The sequence below is a fragment of the Microplitis mediator genome, chromosome 8, assembly GCF_029852145.1.
Source record: "Microplitis mediator isolate UGA2020A chromosome 8, iyMicMedi2.1, whole genome shotgun sequence".
NCBI lineage: Eukaryota > Metazoa > Arthropoda > Insecta > Hymenoptera > Braconidae > Microplitis > Microplitis mediator.
The window spans coordinates 11079416-11091399 of record NC_079976.1 but is presented as its reverse complement, the minus strand read 5'-3'; the positions used below and the strand labels follow the sequence as shown (position 1 = coordinate 11091399).

Here is an 11984-nt window from a genome sequence, read left to right as displayed (position 1 = left end):
ACAACAATTGAAATGTGGTCTACTTCTTTATACAGCACTTTTACAAGATTTAAATTACAAATTTTGTGGAGAACTTACTAAACACGTTTTATTCACTAAAAGCAATATATATATGTATATGTATATCATTGAAACGATTTCTTAAGTAACCCTAGTAGCAATCTTGATCAAATCTCGTGCAAATCTTGAGCAAGTCAAGCAAAATTATGTCTATATGGGGCCTTCCACGCCAAATCGGACAGTTTGAAAAATTTTGATTTTTGATTTCCTCAGTTTTTTGATATTTTTTAGGACCCCTCAAAAGAGGCTTTCTATAAAATTTGAGATTGCTTGATACATGTTAAAAAAATATCAAGTTTTCAAAAAAATCACTCTTTTTATGTTTTTTGTTCATAACTTTCTAAATAATGGTCCAAATTAAATATTTTTTTTTTAATTTTTGATTTTAGATTTCTTTTACAAAAATACAAAAAAAAAATATTCAGTGTTTTTGATTATGATTTTGGAGTTTGAAATTTTAAATCATGTTTTTGAAAGTGAATGTATCTTTCGATTTTTTTGAAAAGTTTTTTTGTTCAAACTACTATCTTTTTAACTTTTAAGGTACTGGATTTAAGCAACGAGCAATCCTAAAAAAAAACCTCAATATTTTAAGCAATTCTGCAACAACTATCACCTAAAATTGTTATAGTAAATATCTTAAATAAGAGTTACTTCAGACTGTTTCTACAGATTTCCGTAAGTTTGTAGAAAGAATCTTAAGTAAGAGTGATGAATTTACTAAAAAGTACTTATGCTTATAAAATCCATCTTGTTCAAGTTATGTTTAAATCTTCCGTAAGAGACTTGCTAACGTACTTTCTTCAAATGACTTGCTTAAAATAATGCTACTAAGGGTATGATATTTGCAAGTTACAAAAATCTTGACGAAAAATCTTGTATAAACATTGCTGTCAGTTTATAAATCATATGAAGAAGCAGACGGGTAAGAGCTTTTCGAGAGACATTTCTCTACGATTTGTTTATGGGAAGACTGCTGCAAGATTATTTTTCTTACCCTGCTTATAAAATCCGATAGATTCTTATAGCTGTATGTATAAGACCCTATACTTCACTATAGCACTGCTCATAGAACTCATTCATTCTTTTAAAATATCTACGGAAATTTATAAGAATCTATTGGATTCTATGATGAGATTTTCTAAACAGGGTATATGCTATCATTCGTAGTTTCTGTTGAAAGATTTTAGCTAGAAAGTATCTTGCGCAGTTTTACGTAAGGAATTCGCAGCAAAGCACAAAAAGCCAGGTTGCACCCCTAATCTCTGATTTGTATTAAAATTCCAACAGGAAACTGGAAATCGACAACTTTAACCAACACGGAGAATTTTCTGTAGTTAATTTTTTATTCAATGTAAGATTTTATGGATTCCATAAAATTTTTATCCAAAAATTTCAACGAATAAGTATAAAATATAAATATAAAAATGCACATTGGTTAAATAATTTCAGTTTATATATATTTCAAAAAATACTTTTAATTAATTTCATTGAAATTTATGAATGTAAAAAATCGATTGATTTATTAATCAGTCAAATGATAATATTAATATACAAATTAGAATTTTATAATCTATTACCACTGATTTCATACATGGCGTATACATAAAATATATGTTAATTATTTGGAATTAATTTCACTGTATTTTTGACCATAAAAAATCGAAGTATAAAATCTTTTGTTCAAATTGTTTCACTCTACGGCCTATTGATGAAAAATATATAACGGCTATAATAAATGAAAATTTTGATAATTTTTTTAGATTTGAAAAGTTAAAGACAAGTTTGTTTTCATATTTCTTAAATAAAATGTTATTGATATTATTTCCAAATAATTACCACATATATATAATGAAGTCAACAATTATCTTTTTTATATATAATATAAAAAATTTTTAAACTAATAAATAATTAAATTATAAATAAATAATATTACTGGGAAAAAAAAAAAATGGAAACTACTGCCTTCGTCGAATATTTCTTAATAACGAAAAGACAAAACGAATAAAAAAAATTATGATACATATGAACTATAATAAGAAAAATTATAAATCAATAAAAAGCAGGTAATAATTAAATTTAATCAAATGTAAATGATTGAAAAAATAATAATAATTATTGTACAACTCATAGTAATTATTAATCATGACAATAAAATGTTATTATCAATGTTAATAAAAATAATATTGTTTGAAATATTTATTTCGTTTACTTTTCAAGTAAAACACAACCGATTAAATAATATTGACCATTGTAATGATATTAATCAACATATATATATATATATATATATATATATATATAAAAGGAAAGTGTATGTTTGTATGTCCAGCCTTTTCTTCATAACCACCCATTCATGATTGCAGTGGTAGATAGCCCTTGGTCTGCACTTGCAAGTAAAGGAGTTTGGTTACGGTGGGTGGATGTGGGTGGAAAAAATGTGTGATGGGATACTTCTATCATGAATGTTGAGAACTTTTCTAGAATTGATTCTAATTTGTCTGGAGTATATTTAAATTTTTAAAATCATTTAAAAATAAATTTAGGAAAAGTATAAAAAAAAAAATTAATATTTTAAAACAATGAAATATAATATTTACTATTGCTAAGAATGCTATGATGGAAGGGAATAATCATAAAATAGTCATTGCATATTTTTTAAAAGTGGGGGGGGGGCACTGTCTGAGAATGCCCTTAACATCTTGAGGAACATTTAAAAACATTTTTGTAGGAGTTGTTTTTGTAGTATTCGTACATAATGATACGAAGCAAGCACGATAACTTCAAGGTTCGACATTTTTTATATATTTCTTAATATATTGACGATAATAACGAGATATAATCGGTTAAAAGTCAAAACACCGTATCAGCTGTATGCTACAATGAGTAGAAACTAACATTGTGACGTCACACGCGCTCGGGTTTGTTCGGAAACTACCGGCGTGTTTTTGGTACTGGATTCAAAATTTATTTTTAATTCGATATAACTTTTTAATTATACAGTAAAAAAAAAAAAAAAATAAAATAAAAATAGTTTTGTTATAAAACTCATATATGATCTTTCTATTTATTACAAAAAATTTTTTTTTTCAAAAACCCAATTGTATTAAGTTGTTTTAAATCATTCAAAAATAATTCCATTCAGTCTAGAATGTACTGGATTGTTCCAAAAATTTCGAGAAGGATTTGGAAAGCTCCAAATTATACTTAGTTGTTTAAATCTCATGAAAATAATTCTAATTTTTCCATGGATGTTATGGATTATTCTGGGAGTTCAATAAAATTCTGTAAGATTCGAATATATATGTAGATATTTACATAAGTTCAAAATTATTTTATCGGTCTGGAACGCACAAGATTGTTTTCAAAGTTTCTAAAACATTCGGAAAAATTCTAAAATATACAGGCCAAAAAAACAGTGGCAATACTTCCCATCTTAACGAAGTAACTATTCCCATCTCTACATTTTAATGATTCTCATTCTTTCACGTTAACTATTGCTATCGAAGATACGAATAGTTAACATAAAAGCATGATAATGATTATCACATACAGATTGTAATCATTCCCTAATTGCTAGATGATATTAGTTAGCATTTTTTTTTTCAGCGTGTATTTAAAAGTTGTAAATTACACGAATATATTCCGAACAACCCGATCGGAAAATATTCTAGACTCATAAGAATTATTTCCAAATGATATTCGTCATTCAAACATTTTAAAACTTATCAGATTGTTTTCAAAATTTTTAGGACAGTCTAGAAAATTAAATACATAAATAAATGCAATACCAAAAAATAACCCAGCGAAGCGGGTGTTCGCAGCTAGTAAATAAAATATTTCGTTAATAAAAAGAAAGTTTCATGAAATTGTGTTCGTTACAAGATGGTGGCATCTTATTAATGCGCGTGCAGTGATGCATCTAGTATTAATTATTTGAAGTATTGTAATAAATTTAACGAACAAATTGACGTATATAAGCAATAACATTTCAACTCACAAAAAATCGTTTTTTGAAATTTTCTTACGAGATGATTCCTTAGTTAATAAAATAGTTTTTTTCGATACATAGGATTACAACGAGGGTTTATGGTATGCTTGTAATGGCGACGCAAGTCTTAGGTTATGAAGTTTTCTTAAAAAGAACGAGTACATACATCTTTTTCGCACGATCGAAGCAAGGACGAGATAAATAGATAAAGTACGACTTCTCGTTGATAGTGTTACTGAACCTAAGACGAATGTTGACAATACAAGTATGTCGGATTTTTCGTTGTAATCATACGCGTTGAAAAATATTTTTTATAACAACTGTGTTTAAAGTTCAATTAACAGAATTTTGATTAATTAAAAAAAATATCATTTGACGAAAAAATATAAAATTTTACAACGGAACATATACATAATGTTTTTGGACAATAACTTATTTCTATGTTTTATTTTTTAATTTTTAATTCATTTTCACATTTTTTGATTTATATATGAATTACATTTAAATAAAAATTAAATAACAGCAATTTTTAAATATATCAATCAATACAAAACAGTCGTTTTTTTTTTTAGTTCATTTTCAAGTTAAGTGTGCGCGAGTAAACGTATACGCAGAAAGAAATAGATAGTTCTGGTTACTGTTCTGCGCAGTAATCGACGAAAATTATAGGGAAAATTACATTTTAATATGACTGATTCATATTAGAACAGGAGTAAGTCATTGCTTAACATGTACTATTACTTTTTAAACAGTAACCAATGCTGTGCTGCACAGTACATGAATCTGTATATGACTGTAGATGACTGGTTACTGTTAAAATAGTCGTCGTTCATAGTTAAAGAGTATACAAACCTCTCAGTACAGCTCTTGTTGCTGTATAGAATGCGAACACTTACATACTATTTGGTGATAGGAATGGTTACTTAGATCTCGTAGTTCTCATTAACGTTTAGAACAGTACTCAATCCTGTTCCGACATGAACGGTTACTAACTTCATATGTGTCTGAAGTGTCAAGAATAGTAAAGAAACATATGAATTAAGTAATAGTAATAATAATATCTATAGATCGACTAATAATTATTATAATAATACAATTTTTTTCATATCGATGTTCTAATTAGCAAATTGTCTAACTTAATATTTTTTAGCAGGTGATTCTGTGTAATTTTTAGATAGTAATAGTAAGAAAAAATATTATTTGAATAACCTAGACAAAAATATTATATATGTACTAGATATGAAATTGATTTTTAGATGAAACAAAAATTTTTGAATTACTTTTTTTTCGCATAAATGGAGAATTTTCTGAAATGGAGTTAGACAATTTGCTAATTAGAACGTCAATATTGTTGAATATGATTTCTTGAATTTTATGTAATTCTAAATTCATATAAAAAAAAAATTATTGAAAAGTTATTTTATACATTTTCTATAAGCTTAAGACCATTGACTGTTTTTACTGACTTTTTAGCAAAACCATTAAGAGGCATGGAAATGTCATGGATCCGAGACTATTACTATAATTTACATTTCTTTTTTTTTTTTTTTTCATATTTTGGACATACCTATTCAAACTCTATTTTTTATTCTTTTTTTAAATAAAAGATTAAGGTTGTAAATAAAGAAAGTTTTATTTATTTTCATCGCGTACGAGTTTAAATATAATATACTGATTATAAAATCGTTCCAATATTGGGTCTTTTTCGGGTACTGGGGCATTTACCTTAGTTTAACGTTTACAAAAAAATTTGTGTTAAAGTAACTTGAGTTCAAATACTACATTGCAGGACCAATCATTAACTATAATAAAAATTCAAGTTGGTACGTTATTGTAAATATACTAAAGAAGTTTTTCTTACGTCAAGTGGAAAATATTTTGCGAGATAAATTTTATTAAAGATAATTTTAAATCGTTAAACACAATTTTCTCAAAAACAATAGTGTCAGTTGATACGTTATTGCTTATATACGTCCAAATATTAAAATTTACAGATCTTTTTATTTTTATTAACATTTTAATCACTTACATGATAAAAAAAAAAAAACCTTAAATTTATTCCTTACTTTGTCGTTTAGATTTAGTATTATCATTAGTAAATTTTTTTTTATTTTTTTTATCATTACTCTTAGTTACTTTATTATTTTTAATTTCTTCTTTACTGATGATTTCTTTTAGTTTACTCAATTGATCAATGTAATTTATATCTTCGGCAATAGTTTCTAGTGACTCAAACTTTTCAATTGTCGGAACAACTTTGTGTGCTGACGCGAGCATTCGCTTAAACGCTGGGATTTGATTACAAGTTAATATAGATATAGCTGTTCCTAATTTACCAGCACGTCCAGTTCGTCCGGATCGATGGATGTAACCTTTTATATTCTTTGGTAAATCGTAAGAAATTACTGTAACATTTGGTATGTCAACACCACGTGCTAATGCATCAGAACTTACAAGTCTGTAATGGAACAAACATATAAGAATAAAAAATTTTTAAAATCATGGGAAAAATATGTTTAAATTTAATAAAAAACTTACACTCCTGAGTCCGCTTTACTAAATTTATCTAGAACTTCTCCCCGCTGCTTAGGCGTCATCTGCGAAGACAATTCGTCAACGCAAATATTTTTATCAGCCAACATAAAACCCAATAAAAGCGCAAGACGATGGGCAGAATTGCCAGAGTTCGTAAAAATCAGGGTCTTCTTGCTCTTTTCATCGTCGGTTATCAATTTCCAGGCGGCAATCGGTTTGTATTCAGACGAACATTCAAAAGAGCGTTCAGTCAACTCTGTGGGACTTGTATATTTACCCAAAAATTCACCACATTCGTTATCTAGATCAATGTCTTCATCATTGTCATGATTCTTCAAGACAACGGAAGTAAATAATATCGGTTGAAATAAATTTAATCGGCTCAATTTTTCCGGATCTTGGGATAAAGTTGCACTGAATAATAATTTTTGCGCTGGTGGTATCGAACTAAAAAATAAATAAATTGATTATTTGGCTTAGAATTTCTGGAGTCAAAGTTACACAATAGACGGCAGTAGACGGACACTACCCACTTTTTTTAAGAAATAGGGGGGTCAAGGTTAGAATGCCCACTGTATAGAAAATTTTTCGGATTATTTTTAAAAATAAAAAAAAAAAATTTTATAATGCTTAGCAGCAGAAAAACTTATTTTTCAAACGGATACAAAGGTTTAAAGCGTTTCACACTTTGTTAAAAAAAAATTAGAATACAAGAGAGTTGGGTCAGGATAAGAAAGGAACCTATTTAATGAATAGTTTATAAATAAATTTAGAAAAATTAGTCTAAATTAGGAATCCAACCTAGACCTAGTTAGTATCGTGCCGAGCACTCTTCTAGTTTAACCGACAACTGTTTCTTAATTGGACATAGATAAGCAATAAGTATCAATTGACATAGACACCATTTTGAACAAATTGCATTAAAAAATTTAAAACTATTTTTAATAAGATTTATATCAAAATTATTCAGCACAAATAGCTTCCATGTGATTTGATCAATCAATTTTCAAATAAAAAAAAAATATAATTATTTGAGGATCTAAAATAAGCAAATCCATTACACTGTAAAAATTGGGTTTTCTAATGGATTCACACGGGTGTAGTGGTATTACTTATCGGTGTAATCCAACGAGTGTTAAAAAGGTGTGCATGTAGAGTAAAGAAACTCCAATCGGAGTATGTAAATGTAAGTATAAGTGTTTTAAGATTAAAAAAAAAAAAAAAAAAAAAAACAGAAAAAAAATGATAATAACAATATTTCGTTCAAATAACGAAATTTTCATTGATCGAGATTAAAAAAAATTTCATTACCCATAAAATAAGCAAAGTCACCTTTAAGAAACTGAAAAAAATTTCATAAATTTCTGATCATTTATCAAATTAAATACTTAAGAACAATGTAATAATAATTTTTATTGTAACTCTTCTGTTTTTCATAAGTCAATAACTGATTTAAAGATAATAAACTAATCATTGACTATTTAATTTTACTTTTTTCACTGCTTTACTTTGCAAAGAGATTTGAATCATAAAAATCTGTTTCCCATATATTATACAATAACATTAACATGTCATTGTGGGCTGATATTCGTTAAGTTTCTCCATAAACTAGTAAATCTGTCGTATCATTAATTTTTGAAACAATAAAAAATTTTTCTTTGCATTTGAAATACAATTCAACTACTGATAAGGTAAAGAGACCCAGTACCCGATCACTCATGTATTTGTATATCTATATTTACTAAATTTTACAAAATATAGATATACAAATACATGGAGTGATCGGGTACTAGTTCCTTGATCGGGTACTAGGTCTTTTACCTTATTTCAAAAATAAAAATACTTTTTTTTTTAATAGGATTTAACACCGAGAAAAATTTGAACACCACTACTAATGTTATTTTACATGGATAACGTTAACACTGAAATAGCGAGCTTAAGCTAATTTTTTATTACAGCGTAAAAATAAAATTAAATTGGATATTACGAAATATAAAATAGCTAATCAAATTTTCATAAACTTGACTCGGTTTTAAAAAATGACCTATTATACTTAACTTTTAAATCTAATTAATGTAAATTAACTTGACACTGTATTGCTAAAATTATTACAGCAAAAATATTGAACCGTAAAAAGGTAATGACAAAAAAATTTTTTAGTTACTAAGGAATCATTTGGTACAAAAATCCCAAAGACAAGCTGATGCAAGAAACTATACTAATCAATGCCTCAACGAAAACCACATAGCGATACTTTAGATGCTTCCAATCACAATTTTTTTTTTTCATGTATGTTTTTCACTTACCATGACTGTATATTCTTTATAGTTAACGAAGGAATATTATAATGGGGATGTGGAATATATTTTAACCAATCTGTTGAACGATCAGCTTCATCAATAACTAAATATTCAAGATAATTTAATGTAAATCCTTTTGTTTTTTCAATATGATCTATCAAACGTCCTGGTGTTGATATCACGATGTCTACACGACTTATCAAATCACCATTTTGTGCTAAAAAAAAAAAAATGCTTAATTAATAAATAAATAAAAAAAAAAATATATCAAATAATTTTTTTCTTTGTTATTTTCCTGAAACATAATTTTAAATATTATAAATAATAGTGTTACTTTTTTTGATGAGGTTCGTTTGCTCAATTTCCATAGATGATGCGCCGGTAATCAAAGCGACTCTAAGATTTGTATTCTTGCAGTAAGTGATCATTACTTTGTAAACTTGGGCTGCTAATTCTTGGACTGGCAAGACAATTAGACAGCGTACTTTAGTTATTAAATTGTTCTTTAGTTGTTGAATTATTGGTAAGACGTATGCTAAAGTTTTACCTAAAATTAAAATGTGGAAGTTAAAATTTAATATAAAATTAATGTTTGTTGAATTTGTGAAATAATTTCCTCTTAGTTGAGTATCCCCATCAATATATTTTATTAACAAATAAATAAGTCATTAAATTATGTATCATTAATGAATTATTGCATCATGTTAATTTTTTAAATAAAATTTATAACTTTTTTTTTTTTAGAATTCTCTAGTTGGAATGATTAAAATACTTTTAATGATATATTTGACTAAGAATATAGGAAGTAAAATATGACCATTTTACAAACAATTAATTAATCAAAAATTAATAATCGACTCCATTACATTACATTGTTGTGAGTACTTATTTTACGCGTAATTTTGTCAATTATTCAAAGATTATCTTCAATCTTCTTTAAATATATTTTATCTTTAAAGAAACACAATAATGAGCACTCTATAATTAATTGCAATTACTTTTCTTTGAAATTTAGATTAATTAAAGAAATGGAAAGTACAGTTCAATTTTTGGCCAAATTTTCGATAGTTTGAGTACCAACATTGATATATTTAAATAAATTTATTTTCAACAAACAATTGGCCATTTTTTAAACAATTAATTCATAAAAAATTAACCAACTATTGACTTGATCATAATATATAAATGTCAGTACTCACTATACTTGGAATTTTCTCACCGACTTCAATCTATCATTCAAATATCTCATAAAATATTTTTAATTCCTTAAAGATGTGACAAATAATTTTTTATCTATAGTTCAAATCTTTATTTAATTAAAAAAAAATAACAATAATAATTAAATTACCACTTCCAGTAGGTGCTGACACACATGTATCACGTGGCCACCAGCCCATCCGCCGATATTCATTGCATTTAAGCATCCATTTAATCACATTCAACTGTACAGGAAATAATTTTTTAATTCCATTGTCCTGTAACGTTTTCATCATCTGATCATCCAAATTCAATGACTCTTTTATATTATCATCCAACTCAGGACCATTATTTAAGTCAGCTGATATAATTTCTGGATGTGTCAGCCATTTAGGCAACACACGTGTCACTTTAGATTTTTTTTTACTGGCATTTGCTCCAAGAATCATGAAATCTTGCTTATGTTTACTTTCATCAACAGTATTTTCATTATCATTAACATTATCATTATTATTATCATTGTCATTGACATTATTATTTTCAATTTCATTACTTTCCTTAACAATTTCAATATCTAATTTTCTTTTACGTTTCTTTTGTAACTTTTTTTTATTATCATTATTTTCATTATTATTATTTTTATTAATAATATTGAGACGTTGCTGCTTTCTCTCTTCGATTAATTTAAATAATTCTGATAAATGGTCATATGATTTTGTTTCTTGTTCATTTTCTTCATCATAACTAAAATAAGAAATCATTATTATTTATAAGATAAAAAACTAAAATTGATTCCTAGTGAAATTTTAAATTTAAGAACAATTTAGGATATCAAACTTTTTTGACTTTTCAAATTAAAAAGTTTTGTAATGATTTATTATCATTTTATAAATGCGGAAACATTTAATTTAAATTAAGTATAATTTTAATTTAACAATTAAAAAAATTTTTAAATGTTTACTTAATATTAAAAATTGTATTCAATTTGGTGATCATTAAACATTTATAAAATCCATGTTTTTTACAATATTGTTTATGCTAAAATGATTAAATAAATTTTACTTATTAAGTGATTAATAATTAATTTAATATGACTTACCGCCTGACTTCAAATAAAGACATTTTATTTAACTATATATTTTATTTTATATGTCAGTTGTAATATAAACAAACCCACGTTTTGGACTTGAATTTATAAGTATAACCTTTAAATATGTATAGTAGTCCCGGCGAAAAAGTCGTCCTCCCACTACCATTAGTTAGCACGTATTTCCTATTGTCATTTTGTCATCCCAACAAGAGATTGGACTTCGGATGTCGTCGGTTTTTACTCCCACTCTGGATGTTTTATGTGCAAAATGTTCTCCCACTTTTCTGTACGCATGCGCAGTTCATAAATGTTCGGTAGTGGGGCAATTTCCGAGGTCTATTCTCTTACTAGGACTACAATATACTCCCACTATCCATTTTAGGACAGCTTTTTCGCCGGGACTATACTATATTCTTGTAAGTATGTATATATATATGTATAGACCATGTAGCAATTAGACACATGAATATGTCTGCGCATAAAAGCGGCGCAGATAAATACCAAATGTTTATTGGCATACCCATATTATAAAAATTACTAAATATAAATAATAATTTAATTCTCAAGATAGTAAAAATACACAATTTTAATAGCACTTTAAGTTTTCAATATAAATTTAATAAATTTAACTCCTATTTTTAAGTAAAGTTTCCGATATTTTTTTCTCCGTCATCGAAATTTTCATTTGAGCTTTACAAATAAATTTATAAGGTAACTCTTCACCAGACGCAGTGAAAATTTTGTATGGTTTATTATTGGTATTCGGTAAATGATTAAATAAATCAATATTAGGGACAGTAATGTCAGCTGC

At 26.6% G+C, this 11984-nt stretch overlaps 1 protein-coding gene across 1 annotated transcript; it reads right to left on the bottom strand.

The window, feature by feature from the left end:
• Window positions 1-5397: 5397 nt before the first annotated feature.
• LOC130673117 (probable ATP-dependent RNA helicase Dbp73D) lies at window positions 5398-11436 on the bottom strand. Its single transcript, XM_057478048.1, has 6 exons — window positions 11183-11436; window positions 10235-10827; window positions 9221-9433; window positions 8893-9103; window positions 6590-7033; window positions 5398-6509 (listed from the first exon to the last, which is right to left on the bottom strand). Exons 1-6 carry the CDS (start codon window positions 11203-11205, stop codon window positions 6107-6109), a joined length of 1887 nt encoding a protein of 628 aa, XP_057334031.1. The 5' UTR covers window positions 11206-11436; the 3' UTR covers window positions 5398-6106.
• Between the last annotated feature and the right edge of the window lie 548 nt (window positions 11437-11984).